Below are 17260 nucleotides of genomic sequence, written 5' to 3' on the forward strand. Positions count from 1 at the left end.
GCCGCCTCCTCCCACACCATGCAACTCCCCTCGCAGCTCTGCAGCTCTGCCTGCGGGTGCCCAGCCGCCTCCTCCCCGCGCAGCTCTGCAGCTCTGCCTGCGGGTGCCCGGTCCCCGCGCAGCTCTGCAGCGCTGCCTGCGGGTGCCCGGCCGCCGCCTCCCACACCATGCAACTCCCCTCGCAGCTCTGCAGCTCTGCCTGCGGGTGCCCAGCCGCCTCCTCCCCTCGCAGCTCTGCAGCTCTGCCTGCGGGTGCCCAGCCGCCTCCTCCCCGCGCAGCTCTGCAGCGCTGCCCGCAGCTGCCCGGCCGCCTCCTCCCACACCATGCAGCTCCTCACGCAGCTCTGCCTGCAGCTGCCCGGCCGCCCCCTCCCACACCATGCAGCTCCTCACGCAGCTCTGCAGCTCTGCCCGCAGCTGCCCGGCCACCTCCTCCCACGCCGTGGTGCCACAGCGTCTGCAGCTGCGTGTTTGGCTAAGTGTTGGCCACGCAGAGGTGGGGGTGTGCCGAGCCCACCAGGACTGAGGTTCTAGTGGTCAGCCATCTTTTTCCTGTCTCTATGGTACACCGTAGGTGAGGGGTTCTCTACCGCAGCCTGCCCTTCTCTGCGCCTCCCTCAGTGTGTGCCACATCATCTTCCTCCTCCTTTCCCAGACCCCCCTCTCCCACCAAGAAGGTTACCCGGCCTGCAGCCACTCCGGACCGGAGCAGGCCTCACCTGTTCCATAGGGCCCCTCCCCTCCCCTCTCCCCCAGGGAGGGTATGTTCTTCCTTAACCAGCAGGAAAGGAAGGGAAAGGCAATCTCCAACCACAGGGGCTCCAACAGCCCATAGGCTGGCATCCCAACTCACTCTGATGTCCTACCCATCCCTGCTCTGCCCCCTGTGGGCCTAGGCCAGTGGGGTGGGGGTGTACGGTGCATACAGTGAAGTGACTGGGAAGGACAGCTGGAGGATGCTGTACGCTGGAGCTTAGCAACATCTCAGCCTCCTGGGAAGAGCTAGGAGCTCCAGGCCAAGACTGGCTGGGCTGAGGGAGCCCGGGGCTGAGCGGCCTGATCCGCAGCACTCCATGGCCTTGCTAGCTCTGCCCCCTGCCGGGGACTGCATGTCTCTGTCTTCCGAAGGCTCACCCAGAGCTGAGCTCTCGCCAGCTCCTGTTAGAATGGGATGAGATGAGACCGTCTGCATGTCTCTGTCTTCCGAAGGCTCACCCAGAGCTGAGCTCTCGCCAGCTCCTGTTAGAATGGGATGAGATGAGACCGTCTGCCTGCACAGCCTTATGTAAGGGCGCCGAGCACCCTGTGCTGGCACAACGTGCTTTAACTCCTGTGCAGACATGATCATCCTGGTAAAAAGAGGCGTGCACCACAGCACGCCCTGGGCCTGAGCTGGCCTCCGTGGGATGAGTGGGGTCCATGTCCAGCCGGCCGGTGAGTCAGGTACCTAATCCCTCTAATCCCTTCCAGGAGGCTGAGCCTAGACCAGGCTGTGCTGCACTTGCTGGTTTGCTGACTCACTGTGCAGTCAGCACCTCTCTCTGTGCTTCAGGAGAGCTCAGGCAGGAGCCACCTGCAGCCCAGACCAGGGCTCAAGACTTCCTGGGCTTTCAGCATCTGTTCCGTGGAAGGCTGCTTTGAGATCATCTGTCCAGGAGCTCTGAGCACTGAGGTCTTTCCAGCACCCCAATTAACGCATCAGTCTGTGAGGTCCCCGAGGCAGGACAGGACATCTCTACTTTAACTCTCTTCTTCCTCTGTTACCACATGAAGAGCCTACACTGGCTCTGCCAGACACAGGAGCAAGAGTGTATAGACAGTATGACGCCTATATGTTTCAGAGAAGCTGGCTTTGGCAGGTACACAAGTCAACCCAAGCCCCTGGCCTCATGGGGCCTTCAGGGACAGTGTCACCATGGCCCTGCTGTGGGCTCTGTGACTGTGTGCCCACCACAAGCACGTTGACCAGCTAGTGGCACGCCCAGGTACTGCCTACTGTTCACGGAGCCTAAGGGGGCCGTGTCTTGGAGCCTCTCAGTCACCCACCACACAGGCACCCCCACTCAGCAGCTTCAGGCCGGATAGAGGCTCATGAAACACACGTTTCACCACTGGAGAGCTGCCCTCCTTCCTGGCTACCTCAGCGGCTTCCAGAAAACCCAGACAAGGATAACTTCAGAAGCTTCTTGCTCTCCCTTCGGAGGCTTCTAGATATGCATTCTGAATTGTAAGCTCTCCCACCAAGGGAAACCGAGGCCCCACCCCTCAAGCTGTCCAGAAGCTCCCTTCTCCTGCGGATGTCTACCTGGGGAGAGGTCTGCCTCTTGCCACACTTGGGTCCTCTGCCCTTTGGAGACCTTGTCTAGCCTAGCAGAATCAGGACCCTGACTTACTCTACCAATGCACAGCTACCACTCCACCCTCTCCGCCCCTCCGCCCAGCTTTAACAGAACTTTATCATCTTGGCTCCTCCTAGGGTGAAACTGGCTTTCAGGAGGAGCCCAGCCTGAGAGTGACGCCCACCTTACCAGCCCTCCCTCTCCCCCTGCCACCAACCCAACGACATCCTCACAGGCCTGTGCCCCCAATGCCCTTCCAGAAGGGATTTCCAAGGGCAATCTGCCCCTCACCTTAGACCCCTGGGCCTGCGGCTTCCCCCACTCCAGAGGAAATTCTTTCCTGGAGTCAAGTGTCAGTGCCCCTCTGGCTGTCCCCTCCACTGAGCCAACAGGCCCAAAATAGCCCCAGCTGTCAGCAGGCATCTATCTGAGCTGGGGGCAGGGCTGGCAAGACCCCCAAGCCACTCTCAGAGTGAGGGACAGCCCAGTGACGCAGTGGTACAGATGGCAGTCCCAGCCTTCCCAGACCCCAGCAGACATCCCTGGATGAGAAGTGGGAACCTGGCCCCCTCTTTGCCCAGGTGGTGGACCCCTAAAAGCTCCATAGTTGCGCGGAATGACCATGACCTTCAGCTCAGCTACTCCCCACGCGCCCAGCCTGACCCCCACACAACACACTGCAGCTCTGCCTCCTCACCTGTCTCTGCGGGGGCTCAGGCAGCGCCCAGGCTGGGCCACTGATGGTCGATGAGGGGCTGCCGGGTCGCGCCTCCTTTCTAGGGCCCAGGACAGTGTGGTTCCCCCCGGCAGCCCACACTCCGGCTGGTCCTCAGACTGGACAGGGACGAAAGGACAGGCAAACACTGTCGGCTGAGGAAGGCTGGCCCCGCCCCACCCCCACCGCTGGCCAGCCCAGCCCATCTCCAAAATAGCCTGGGTGTCACCGGGATTTGATTTCACCCTCGGCCCCAGGGAAGCAAAGGGCAGATGGTCAGGGACAGGAAGACGCCTGCGGCCTCCTGCGGGGCTGGGGTTGGGGGTGTGTGCAGCTGGGCCTGTCCACCTCGGGCCAGCATCCCAGAGTCAGGTCGGGGAAGGAGCGTGGGGCTCAGAATGACTCTGAGGGGTCAAGAGAACAGCCTTGAGGAGGGTACCCAGGGGCCCAGAACCAGCCCCAAACGCCCCGGAACACCTGGATGGCTGCAGAAGGGGATATCCATGAGCCACACCCAGATCCCTGGACCCTGCCTACTGCACCCTAAACATACCTGTGACCAGGGCCACGCTGATCCTGCCCGCTGTGCTCAGCCATCTTCAAACAAGGCTCGGCCGCCGAGAAAACCCAGACTGGTCAGGCCAAGGGACCTGGACATGTGCATCTCACGTGGAGACCCTGCCAGGAGGGCGGGCTGGCCGCAGGGCCACCAGAAGCCCAGGTCTGAAGGGACACGCGGCTCTCCCCACAGGCGCCCACTGAGGCGGGTGGAGCCGAGGCAGGTGCCCTGCAGCCCACAGAGCTCTTCCACAACTAGCAGCACCAGGGGAGCCAGGGAAGTCGTTAGCCAGAGCAGGGCCTGGGAGGATGGCCCAGGGGCCAGAGAACTGAGCTGGAGGAAGACAGGGAGGAGCCCCAGGTGCCGGGCTGAGGCTGCTCTGCACCTGCAGTCTCCACCCTTATTCCTGAAACAGTTCCAGGGTGCCATTGTCATTGCTAGCACCCCAGCTTGTGCTGAGGACCCTCTGCTAGGGTGCATTTGACCAATATCTTGTGTCTTCATTGGCAGAAAGAGGGCCACAGAGCTCTCTGTTCTTTTCACAAGGACAATAATCCACTCATGAAGTTCCGTGCTCATGAACACTTCCAAAAGCCTGATTGATTTTGGAGGAGGCAAGCTTAGTGCATAATCTCGATGATGAAGAAAAGAAGTAAGACTGGGATGTGGCTCAAGTGGTAGAGCACCGCCTAGCGAGCAGGAGGGAACTAAGAAAGAGAGAGGGGGAGGGAGGGAAAAGAAAAGGGAGGGCGGGAGGGAGGGAGTGGAAGACATTTCCCCCAGGAACTCGATGAGGAGCCACAGCTCCTCCTAAGCATGCATATATATATATATATGTATATGTATATGTATATATATATATGTATATGTATATATATGCATGTATGTGCACATGTGTATAGCTGCGTTGCGTGACTGCACACACATGTATGACATCTTACATTTGCATTTGAATGTAAGTTGGAGGGTGTGTGTTCTTGTATGTTCATGCATACATGGTTGCATGTGTTAATGTAAACGTGTGCGTACATGTGTGAACTGGTATGGGCACACCTGTGTGTGTGGAGGCAAGCATTGGAGCATGCCCCAGTCTCCCAGGATAGGCTTGTGGGAGAGCAAAGAGGGCATCCCTGCTGCTCAGCTGCCTAGAGGTCCTCCAGGAAGAGATGAAGCCCTCTTAACCACAGCCCTCCTCATATCCGCCTTGCCTGCACAGCCACACAGCACGCTCCGCAACCTTTCTGGCTGGTTTTCCAGCCTCTCCATTCCTTGGAACCTATAGGTCCCCTCTTTTTGTTTCACATTTACCTAAAATACATATACTTTATTATTTATCTTCTTGTGTCGATACTGAGGCTTGAACTCAGGGCCTTGGCACTGTCCTTCAGTTTCTTGGCTCAAGGCTAGCACTCAACCACTTGTGCCACAGCTCTACATTTGGCCTTTTGGGTGGTTAATTGAAGTTGAGCATCTCAAGGACTTTCTTGCCTAGGCTGGCTTCAAACGTGGTCCTTAGATCTCAGTCTCCTGAATAGCTAGTATTACAGGCATGAGCCACCAATACTTACTTACTTACTCACTTACTTTATCCCTCCCTCCTCCCTCTTTCCCTCCCTTATCCCTTCCTTCCTTCCTTCCCTCCCTCCTTCCCTCCCTTCCTTCTTTTTCTTTCTTCTTTTTTGTGGTGATAGGGATTGAATTCAGAGCCTCATGCTTAAAGGTAAGTGTTCCACCACTTGAGCCACACTCCCAGTCCTGTTTGCTGAGGTAGGCTCTGGCTTTATGCCCAGGCCAGACTGCGACGGGATCCTTGTACTTGTGCTGCCCCATGTCACTGGGAATGCAGGTACACACGCTGCACTCGCCACCAGGCCCAGCCACTGGTGGAGGTAGTCTGTGGAACTTCCTTTGTCCAGGGCTGGCCTTGAATCTTAAGCCTCCATCTTTACCATACTAAATAGCTAGTGTTACAGGCTTGAGCTGCCATACCCAACTCTTTTTTTTTTTTTTTTACTTAAGTTATTGGAGTTGATGACAAGAAGATGTAATTGTGCATTCCAACAGATGACTCTGTGACATTTGCAACATTTCTTGTGTGTGTGTGTGTGTCACACCAGGGATCAATCCATCAATGCCCCAGTAGGTATATAGTCAGCCTTCAGTATCTAAAGGGGAGAGTTATGGACTCCAGTGCACTCTCAGATGCCACTTTGGATTCTCAATTTCTTCATGCAAATGTTATAGCATAGGCTAGGGATGGTAGGTAGCTCATACCTGAAACTCTAGCTAGTTGAGAAGCTGGGATCAAGAGCATCACCGTTCCAGGCCAGTTTGGAAACACTCCCTCTCAAGGGAAGAAGCTGGGTGTGGTGGCCTGTGCCTGTCACTCCAGCTACTGAAGGAAGTGTAAAATAGGAGGATTCTGGTTCAGGCACACAACCAGGCAGAAAGCAAGACCCTAACTCAAAAGTAAGCAGCACAGGAGCTGGGAAGGTGGCTCAGTGGTAGAGTGCTTGCCTTGCATGCCTGAGGCCCTGGGTTCGATTCCTCAGCACCACATAAAGAAAAAAGCCGGAAGTGGCACTGTGGCTCAAGTGGTAGAGCGCTAGCCTTGAGCTGAAGAGCTGAGGGACAGCGCCCACACCCAGAGTTCAGGCCCCACGACCGGACCAAAAAAAAAAAAGTAAGCAGCACAAAATATGACTGAAAGTGTGGCTCAGCAGTAGAGCGCTTGCCTATCAAGGTTCTGAATTCAAAACCCAGCTCTACAAAAAAAAAAAAATCCTATTATTTGTGTTAACATGGATGGGACAGGGATCATTATATTAAGCAAAACAAGCCAGGCACTGAAAGACAAGCAGCTCTTATCACTCACATTACACACCACATTCCACGTATCACTCTCATGTGGAATCTAAAACGTTGGCAACATAAACTGTGAGAGGAAGCAGATACGACATGTAACAGTCTAAGTCTTCAAAACAGCTATTAAAACTAGGTTCAAAGAACTTGGCCAAACATTCTTAGAAAAGAAAGATAAAAGTATGATGTCTTATTAAATAGAGAACAACAGTAAATTTTGGATATTAAGTTAAAAACCTAAAACATCCACAAGATGTTTAACAGGAAAGGAGGTACATTCCTGTCATACCAACACTTGGGGGAAGTCTGAGGCAGAAAGATTGCAGTTTGATGCCAGCTTGGGCTGGCAAGGTGCTGTCTCAAACAGAAAAACACAAACCAAACACCAAGGGTGGACAAATGCAGCAGTGGTACACCAGGCACTATGCTGAAAGTGAACTATACAACTTGTGGGTAGGACTGGAGGGAATCACTGAGCGTGAGGTAAGGAGTGACACTGTCCGAAAAGAAACGTACCCACTGCCTGTGTATGTAACTAACCCCTCTGTGTGTAACTGTAACCCCACTCTACATCACCTTTAACAACAACATCACCTCATCATCATAAAAACTGGAAAACAAGACAAAACAACCAAATGGAAACTCTAGAGGTAAGAAGTATAACTGAATTGGCATATTCATTAGAGTCTTTATGGTAAACTTTTAACAAGCAGAGGCAAAAATGAGTGAACATGAAGATTGATTAATAGAGCTTATGCAATCCAAAGCAAAAAAAAAAAAAAAAAAGGAGCATAAAGAGCAAAGAAAAGGACAGCTGACAGTGGCTCACGCATAGAATCCTAGCTACTGAGGAGGCTGAGCTATGAGGATTGAAGACAACCAGGGCAGACAAATCTGAAAGACTCATTTTCAATTAATCAGCAAAAATTCAGGACTAGAGTCATGGCTCAAATGGTGTGAGTGAAAAATCTAAGCAAGAATGTGAGGCTTTGAGTTAAACCCCAGCACTGCACCAAAAAAGACACCATTAAACACATCCTCATATATGAGGAAAGCCTATCGGAAATAAATGCCAGAGGTAATAAAAAGATGAAAACAATCCACATCTCCCAGCAGGTGAATGGATAAACATGCACAGTACTGCAGTTAGCTGTCATCCTTAAGTGAATTATCAGAACATCCTAACTAAGGATTCATGTTTATACATCGCATATCATTTCTCCCAAAGAGTTGAAGCTCGCCTGCTCAGGCCCAGTCCCCAACATGGATCATATGCCCATACTACTCTCTTTACTGACTTGTCAATAGATCTGTGCTTCTCTAATGGTGAGTGTGTTTCTGTGTGTGTGTGTGTGTGTGTGTGTGTGTGTGTAATTGTTTACTCAAGATGCCAAGAACCTGGATACAATAATAAATCAAAACCAGCATCCAGTAACACATCCACACAAAGGAATTTTTGTGGGTGTGTATGTATGTGTGTGCTAGTATTTGGGCTTAAATTCAGGGGCTGACTGCTTTCCCTTAGCTTTTTCACTCAAGGCTGATGCTTTACCACTTGACGCACAACTTCACTTCTAGCTCTTACTGAAGATAAGAGCTTCACAGACTTTCTTGCTCAGGCTGGCATCAAACTTTAATCCTCAGATCTCAGCTTCCTGAGTAGCTAGAGTTACAGGTGTGATCCACACAATGAAACCTTATTTAGCCTTAAATGGAAGAAATCTCAAAGACATCATACTAAGAACAGGAGCCATGGCACATGCTTGTATAACTCCATATAAAGGTGAAATGTTCACAGAGGGTAAATCCATAGAGATAGTAAACAGATTATGATTGCTAGGGTCTGGACAGAGATGAACTTGACATGACTGCTTCCTGAGTACCAAGTCTCCTTCTGATCTGATGAATATATGCTGAAACTATGCAGAAGTAATGGGCGCATGATATTGTACTGTACCGAATACTCCAAACTGTACACTTTAAAATGATCTTACATTATACGAATCTTACCTCAAATTTTTAAAAAGCTACAATGAATTTTAAAACATAATGAATTTTTAAAAGCTATGATGTTTTAAAAACCAAACCCAAATTAGAATAAATTTTGAGAGAACTTTTTTGTGCAAGGATTTCTTACATGAGCCCATTCTAGAGGGAGAAAAATTAATTGTGGCCGGGTGGCGGTGGCTCATGCCTGTAATCCTAGCTACTCAGAAGGCTGAGATCTGAGGATCGCAGTTCAAAGCCAGCCTACGCAGCAAAGTCTGATACTGTTATCTTTAATTAACCACCAGAAAACCATAAGTAGCACTGTGGCTCAAGTGGTAGAGTACTTGCTTTGAACTGAAGAGCTCAGGGACAGCACCCAGGCCCAGTTCTCAAATGATAGAGCATCAGCATTGAGCAGAAAAAGCCAAGCAAAAGCATAAGGCTCTGAGTTCAAACCCCGGTACCAACACAACAAATAAATACATACGCTAATTATCAATCCTGTTGTTCTTGGTATCCAAGGTACAGATGGAAGCAGAGATGTCAGACTTTTTTAATTATTAGAGATGTCAGATTTTTATCTTGCTCTTAGTTAACTTATGGGCCCAAATGAGAAGCCAGTATTTCTTGCAAGAGCAGTTTCTAAGTACCTATTATACTACCATTGTTTTTGCGCATTTATCATTTCATGCCGAGAACATTCTCAGTCCTCTCAGCTATTCTGAATCATATGCCGGTGTTTGTGCCTAGTCACCAGTGTAAGAACAGGTCTTGTTCCCTCTACTGTGACCTTTACCTGTCAACCAGTATCTCCCTCTTCCCTCCCAGCCATGGGTAAGGGACCACGTCTATATTCTTACTCAAATGTAAATACCTTATTTTGTTAGATATATTTAATGTATTTATTTTATATGTTGGGTTACTTCAATGTCTTAAACTTAATGTACTTGACTGTACTCTTTTCTTAATGGTCCTGGCTCATATACAGTATTGTAATTTTTGTGAACGTATCTTTTGGGGTGCATGGGGGGTTTGTGCTAGTACTGGGGATTGAACCCAAGGCCTGAGTCTCTTGCTGTTTTTTCCACTCATGGTTGGCACTCAACTTGAGCCATGCCTCCGGTTCCAGCTTTGGTTTTGTTGGTTAACTGGAAATAATCTCATAGACAGATTTATCTTCCTGGGCTGAATTTAAACCTTAATCCTCAGATCTCAGCCTCCTTGAAGAGGTGTGATTACAGGCATAAACTATCAGCTCCATGTTTTAAAAAAGTAAAAAAATAAATAAAAATAAAATTTTAAAAGCCTCTGAGAGAACCCGACCCCTTGCCTTCACCCCTCGATACTCCCTCCAGTTAGTTCCCAGAGCTCATGACAGTGCAATACGAAAACCGACCGTCAAAGCCAGCTCCTCTGCCAACAGAAATAGGAAGAACTGTAGTTCTCCCTTCCTACCTGGGGTAAGGCGCCAGGCAATTAGGACGCACCTTACAGCTTGGAGCCCATGGAAATCTCTGAGACCAGTCTCCCACACCGCATCCATCCTGGTAGGACTTTGGCTGAGGCCAAGACTCTGCTGCTCCTGCCCCTCCTGCCTCCAGACGGAGGCAAGCAGGCAATCCCCCCTAAGCCAGTGTACATAACCAACATGGCTGGCCAAGCCCTCCCCTCACCACATCATGGCCATGCCTGACCATTTCATCAAAGAACACAGAGTTTATCTTCCCAGGATGGAGTCAGGATTCCTTGGAATACTTTCTCTAAAGGACGACTCAGAGTGGTTGCTCTGAAAGGTTTACAGCAGAAACCCAGCTGTATGTGTTAAATTACGATAGCTCATCTCACACCAGGACACACAGGGGGTCCTGGAGATTTAAGCCAGCCCTCCCTGTAAAGCTGATTCCTTTTGTTCATTTGAGTTTTTTTTTTTGGGGGGGGACGGAGACTAAGGATTGAACCACTTGAGTCACGCCCCATCCTGTTGTCTTAAGATAGGTCTCACAGACTCTGCCCAGGCTGGCCTCAAACTCATGACCCTCCTGGCTCTTCCCCCCGAGGAGCTGGAACTACAGGCCCATCCCACCATGCTTAACATGGCTTAGTCTCTCCAAGAAACAGGTATCTGTTCAATATGAACCATGCTTTAAAACTGAGTAGTCCCCAAATAGCAGCAGGCCTTGGGCCCCACCCACCCCCACTCTCAGGCAGGCTCCTGCACAAGGCCGGGTACGTGACACACCCAGAACGGTCTGGCTCAGGCACAAACACTCGCGTCAGAGTCACAACCTCCGAGGGATGGCCTCCAGTCACGCGGCAGGTGCTACCTGAGAGAAAACTGGCCTCAAGTCCTCCCAGATGTCTAAGTGAACTCAAATGCTGTAGGCATGGGGGTGGCACCCAAGGGACACCTCTGAGACGTCCTCGGCGGAGGCCAGGCAGCCAAGGCGATAGCTCCTATCAGCATGCTCCTCTCCCTTGCACGTGTGCGTGCGAGCGTGCGTGTGCGTTTCTCCATGGGGAAAGGGAGCCAGACGCCAGGCCGTGACAGACATGTGCGGTCATGGTCCAGGCTCGGACAGCCCAACCAGGACAAGGCAGCACGCGCCAGAGCCTGCACAGCCTTTATTGATGGCCCCAGGAGGAGTCTCTGCTCCTGCCTACAGGCAGCCGACCAGGCGTGGCCTTGGCCCCGTGGTGACGGTCGTTAGCACCGTGGGGTCTCGGCTGGGAGGCGCCGCCTCAGTCGCTGTGCTGGCCTGGTCCTTGTACCCAGTTATGCAGTGCCCAGCCTCCTGGTCCTCCCTCTTCTTGCTCCTGCAGCCCCTTCCCAGGCCACTGAAAACTGCACTTCTGTGCAGGGGCACTGCGGCCGCCGGCCGAGACGACCTCCAGGGATAAGGCTGTCAGGGCCCCTGCCCGGGCTCCAGCACCTCCAGGGATAAGGCTGTCAGGGCCCCTGCCCGGGCTCCAGCACGGCAATAGGCTCCCTCCCTGCTCCAGCCACTGGTGGTCTAGGCTTGGGGGCCCCAGGGCCTGGGACCTGCAAACCAAAGCTCAGAGCCACCGGCTGCCCAAGCCCTGAGAACCGAGCGTGCACTGGCCACACCTGACCCTCCCCTGCTCACAACAGCACTGTGCACAGAGCTCTGCTGAGACGCTGATTTCACTGTGTTTGCTGTTCTCCAGGGATGGCAACTGCACATGTCCTGTCTACCAACCCCCAAAACACATCCCAACTTCCTCCTGCCTGAAATGAAACCAGAGTTCTGACATGGCTGTTTGTAGGCCACACTTTAATACACCCCTCCCTGTCTGTGCAGCATGTTCACATTACAACAGGGAAAGGCTGCCAGTCCCAGCGGCGCGCCTCACCGCTGGCCAGGAGCTGCTCCCATACTGACACCACAGGGCAGTTTCTCAAACCAGAGAAAAACACCTCAAGTAGAAACCCCTCCGCCAGGACTTCAGCACCCTTCCTGCAGACTTCCAGAGGCAAAAGCAGGAGACATGTGTGTTGTGGGTGCCTTTCTGGACCCCACAGTGTGTGTAAACTAGTCACAGAGATACCCTTAGAAAGTGCTGACTCAGATGTGCAGAATCCGTCCCAAGGAGCCATGCTGACTCGGGGTGCAGACATCGCGTCCCAAGGAGCCCATGGCTCCAACCTCAGACAAACTCCCACCACGAAGCTTTTTCCAAAGCCTGTCGACACAGCAGACATGCAGGCTGCCCACCTCCAGCTGGGAACAAGCCGACACCAATGCCATGCTGTCTTTGACCTAAGGACCATATGGGAACCCAACCGGGGTCGTCCGGCCCTTCCTTCTCCTGGCCTGAGGGGTTCCTGCTGGCCCAGGCACAGGGTGTTCCAGGAGAGGATGTCGCGCAAGTATGGGACCCTCCCCAAGAAGAATCAGTGGTGGCTGGGCTTGACTGTGGCCGGGGCACACAGGGACGTTCCAGCTGAGCGTTCAGGGGCCCACCATGCAAAGTGGGGCTCATACCTAGTGGAACACAGCAGACAGACTGTGGCACCCCAGCAACAGAGCACGCAGGGCTACTTGGTGGCTGGAGGCCACCAGTCTGGCACTGAGGCAGTTACAGCCACCTGACGGTTCTCAGAGGTCTTCATGTGGAGAGGACCTTTGATGGTGTCCGACCGAAGCAGGGCCAGTCCCACACTCCCCTGGCCGGCTCTGAACTTGCCAGCTGTCTGTCCCGTTTCAGTAAGCACCACAGTGCCAAGGCCAATGCCACGCTCGGGGAGAGGGCCCTCGAGATGCACCGGGAAGAGGCGCTTTCGAATGACACCCATGTGGTGGGTGCGAGCGGTCAGCTCCTGGCCAATGTAGCATCCTTTGGTGAAGCTCACGCCGTTCATGAAGGCCAAGTTGGACTCCAAGGGTAGGGCCACTCCTGGAGGCAGGTCTCGAACCCCCTCGGGGATGCCTGTGGGGGTCAGATACCAGAGAGATGAGTCCCAGTCCTGTCAGTCTTGTCCAAATGGGCAGGACAATCCCACCCAGCCTCTCTACCTGTCCTGCCCACTTGGGGGCCACACAGCTATGTGGGTTCCCCTTTCCCGCCCCTCCTCCCCACCCGTCCCGGCGAACCTCCCATACCTTGTTGGTATCGATGTATGTGATAATCCCGGAGGTCCCCAAGCCGGCCCCTGGGCACGAGAGTTACACCATGGTCTTGGGTGAGAAGCCGCCAGCCCATGCGTGCCGTCCGGGGATCGCGGGCCAGGATGGCGGTGGCTTCCACCCTCTCCTGCAGAGGCACAGCTCTGGACAGATCGGGGGCGCTGGGCAGCACAGCCCACACGTGGAGCTCTGGACTCAGCTCCACCGTGACCTTCCGTCGGATCTTGTACAGTGCCAGGTGCTTCTGCAGGGCTCCCAGCACAGAGCTGTCGCACTCCAGGAAGAAGCCCGGTGCCCCCTCAGGAAGCCTGTCAGGAGAGAGGGAGGGGGTTAGGGAATGGGAAGGAGTCTCTGCCCACTGCCTACTCAACAATGATGAAGACCAAAGCACGAAGAACAGTGCCCGGCTGCACCACCAGTGAACAGCATCACAGACAGACAAGTGTGCGCTTTGACCGTGCCCCTGGAGGGCCAAGGGCAGTGCTCACAGCCATGTGGGACCACACCACTCCACTATGCCCACATGTGAGGAGCAGACAAGCAAGACCATCAGGCAGAGTCAGGACTCTGGCTACATAGAGCAGTGCTGCCAACGCGTGTAGGGTTGGTGACAGACAAGTGCACTGCAGGCCAAAGAGGCCCAGTCTCATCATTAAGCACGGACAAATACATGAGAAACAATGCAGACAGTCTTGCCCTTAGGCAAGCACACTGTGGAGTTTCAGGGCTACATTTCCAAAGTCCCAACACACAGAGAGCCACATCCATGGATACACAGCACTGTCCCTGGGAAGCACAGGCAGACACAGAAAGGGATTGCCTTGTATAATTGCTGGGCCCAGCCCCTACAAATTCTGGTGTAGATCTAGCCTCCAACCACTTGGGCCTTGTGCAGAAGACTGCACTGGAAATGCACTACCAACCCACTGAGGAGCCAGCTGATTTACCAGTAGGTTCCAGGGCTGCCAAAGGCCCAAGAGGAGATGGTTAGGCTCAGACCAAGGGCTTCCAACCATTCGTTTGGGAAAAGAGCTCCTGGGAAGGCGGCTGACTGCTCTGAGGACTTGTCACAGCTGACGTCTCTGCACATCTCTTGTTCTTTAGTGCATACCCAACCCGAAATGAGACCCTCGCTCAAAAATGACAAGCAAACTCTAGGCTGGAAGTCCGGCTCAGAGGTAAGAGTGACTCCTTTTAACCACAAGGTTCTGATTTCAAACCTCAGTACTAATCAAAAGAAAAAGAAAATTTCCTAAAAAATAACAGCCAACAATTTTTTTAAAAAAATTCTAGAGCTTAGCTGGGCACTAGTGGCTCCTACCTGTAATCCTAGCTGAGATCTGAGGATCATAGTTCAAAGCCAGCCTGAGCAGGAAAGTCCATGAGACTCTTATTTCCAATAAACTACCAGAAAACCGAAGTGGCGCTGTGGCTCAAGTGGTAGAACACTAGCCTTGAGCTGAAGAGCTGAGGGACAGCGCCCAGGCCCAGAATTCAAGTCCCACAACTGACAAAAAAAAAAAAAATCTAGAGCTTTATCTGAGAAAAGATACTGATCCAGGAAGCAGAACAGGGTGCTGAGAGAAAGGAATGCCTCAAGGATAAGAAGTTGGGCTGGGATGTAGCTCAGTGGCAAAGCGCTTGCCTAGCAAGTGCAACGTCCTGGGTTCGATCCCCAGTACCAAAAAAGAAAAGACAAAAAAAAATACAGTTTAAAAAAAACCCAAACAAAAAAAGGATAAGAAGTTGGAAGTATGAAAGTTTAAATAATCCACATTGTCTGGCATAGTAGTATGCACCTGTAATCCCAGCTGAGACAAGGAGTGAAAGTTTGAGACCAGCTTGGACTTGTTAGCAAGACTACCAAAAACAAAGGGGGGGGGGAAACACCTCCAAAGATAGAGAGATAGAGAGGGAGGCTGGGGGAGACAGAGACGAGCTCTGAGAAAGAGCAAGAAGGCAGAGACATGCCCACGGAGAAGGGCACCACATCAGCCGGCACACTCCAGAGCTCCAGGAGCTCTGCCCTCTCCCCATCACAGCAGCCAGCGAGGGAAACAGCAGCCAAATGAGGAAGAAGGGTAAGCTCAAAGACTCACCCCTAAGCATCCTGGGCAGCAATGCAGGAAAGACAGCAGAGCTCAGTCTTAATCCCCTACAAGCCACCGCAGAGCTGGGGCAGGGTAAAATGTGGGCAACACCAGCCAGCACCCAAAATCCCCGAGGAGGCTTAGACAGACCACCATCCCATTGCTGAGGAGTGAAAGGACCATGAAATGAATTAGGATGGGAGAGGGAAGCTTTCATGAAAGATGATTCAACAGCCCTTGCTCAGGGGGTCACTAGCATTTGGTCTGAGCTGAGCCTCAGGTCAGTGCTAAATGGCCACAGTGCCTCAGCATGCCAGACAGCAACTGACAGACCACGTGCTCAGGCTGTGGGAACTCACCGTCACCAAGCAGAGAATGCAGTTAAAAATCACCCATTACTAAAAACTGGTGACACACCCTGGGCCAGGTGGAAAGATGTGAAAAGGAGAAAAAAAGCCCTAAAAAACAAAACTGAAGTCCTGTACTCCCAGAGAATAGGATGTCAAGGGGCCAAGGACTCGTGTGAAAAGAGATAAAAAGGCAATAGCAGATGTAGGAAAGGAGTCTTAGGGCCCCACACAACATTATAAAGCAAGTATGTTAACAGCAGTGGGCAGAATAGATGCCAGAGTAGCTCCAACTTATGTTGCTGTTACATCCATGTAACTCACTGTACATTGAAAATAGCTGAATATGAAAATGAATATAACCTATGTTCTAACCTAGCAAACCAATCCACCTTACAGTGTGCTGTTGTCCTTGTGGTCAACTGACCATCTGGGAACTGTTCCTTATTCTGAGCAGCACGGCCACAAGATGACATCTAAATTTAAAATTCAACAATGGTGTCTACTGATTGCTTATCACGTCATGTGTACGTCCAAGCATCCTGGGGCTTGAACTCGGGGGCTGACATGACAGTGGAACTCAGACTTTTTCACCACTTGAGCCACAGCTCCACTTCCAGCTGTGTGTGTTTAACTGGGGACAGTCTCCCGGGCTTTTTCTGGGGCTTGTTTCAAACCCCAGATCCTCGGGTCTGTTTCCTGAGGAGCGAGGATTCCAAGTGTGAACTACCACCACAGCTTGCCATCACTTCTGAGCAACTTCAAAGTAAAACAACAACATTGTAAGCCAGGGCCACACGTACCACACATTGCTGACATAAAAGATTCAAGATGAAGCCGGGCGCCGGAGGCTCCCGCCTGCCACCCTGGCTACTCAGGAGGCTGAGGCCTGAGGATCGCGGTTCAAAGCCAGCCCGGGCAGGAGAGTCCGTGAGACTCTCATCTCCAATGAACCACCCCCAAACAAAGCTGGAGGTAGAGCCGTGGTTCAAGCCGTCAGAGTATGGTCCTTGAATAAAAAGGCCCCGGGTTCAAGCCCCGGTACCACCGCGACAGAGGGAGAGGGAGGACGTCGGACCCAGACACCGCGGCGCTGCCGGCGGGGCCGGGCAGGGCGGGCGCATGCGCGGAGCAGCCCGGCTGGGCTAGCCCACGCGGACGCTTTCCGGGTCCAACGTGCCCCCGGGCCGAGACGCGAGAAGGGACGCGTTTCCGGGCCGAGGCGAGCCCCGCGGGGGCCCCGGGCTCCGGGGACGCTCCTCCACCCGGACCTCCGGGAGGTGCGGGGGGCGCGCGGCCGGGCCGGCGCGGGGCTCCGGGGTCGCGGGACCCGGGCGCCGACTGGAGGCCCGCCGCCCTCCGGCCACGCCCGCCGCCCGGGCTTCTAGAAGGCTCTGCCCGCGCGCCTCCCCGCGCGCCCTCCCGCCCCGCCCGCGCTCACCCGTACAGGATGACGTCATAGAGGGTGCGGCCCTGCACGTTCAGGAAGTGGGCGTACGCCGCGCGCGCAGGGGGTGGGGCCGCGCCGGCGTCGGGGCTCGAAAGTGGCAGATCATTGGTCACCAGCCCCAACAGGAAGGGCGCCGCGTCCGGGCCGCGCACGCGCAGCAGAGCGCGCTCGTCCAGCAGGAAGCAGTTCCAGGAGGCGCCGTCCACGGGGTCGCTGCCCAGAGAGCCGGAGCCGAGAGTCAGGCGGCGCCTCGGAGCCCCGTG

The 17260-nt window shown here is 53.3% G+C and overlaps 2 protein-coding genes across 2 annotated transcripts in view; both read right to left on the minus strand.

Moving 5' to 3' along the window:
* The window catches only part of Obscn (obscurin, cytoskeletal calmodulin and titin-interacting RhoGEF), a 148191-nt gene extending 135960 nt beyond the window's left edge, over positions 1 to 12231 (minus strand). Inside the window, 3 exon segments of the mRNA XM_013015573.1 lie at positions 324 to 475; positions 3037 to 3173; positions 12130 to 12231. Of these exon segments, the coding sequence (XP_012871027.1) occupies positions 324 to 475; positions 3037 to 3173; positions 12130 to 12231 (391 nt within the window).
* Iba57 (IBA57, iron-sulfur cluster assembly) lies at positions 11741 to 17254 on the minus strand (the record flags this gene model as incomplete). Its single annotated transcript, XM_013015406.1, has 3 exons — positions 11741 to 12913; positions 13087 to 13418; positions 16989 to 17254. Coding segments are annotated over 3 exons (990 nt in total), but the record flags the coding sequence as incomplete, so codon positions are not given.
* Positions 17255 to 17260: the final 6 nt, after the last annotated feature.

The sequence above is a fragment of the Dipodomys ordii genome, unplaced genomic scaffold (assembly GCF_000151885.1).
Source record: "Dipodomys ordii isolate 6190 unplaced genomic scaffold, Dord_2.0 Scaffold27, whole genome shotgun sequence".
Lineage (NCBI taxonomy): Eukaryota > Metazoa > Chordata > Mammalia > Rodentia > Heteromyidae > Dipodomys > Dipodomys ordii.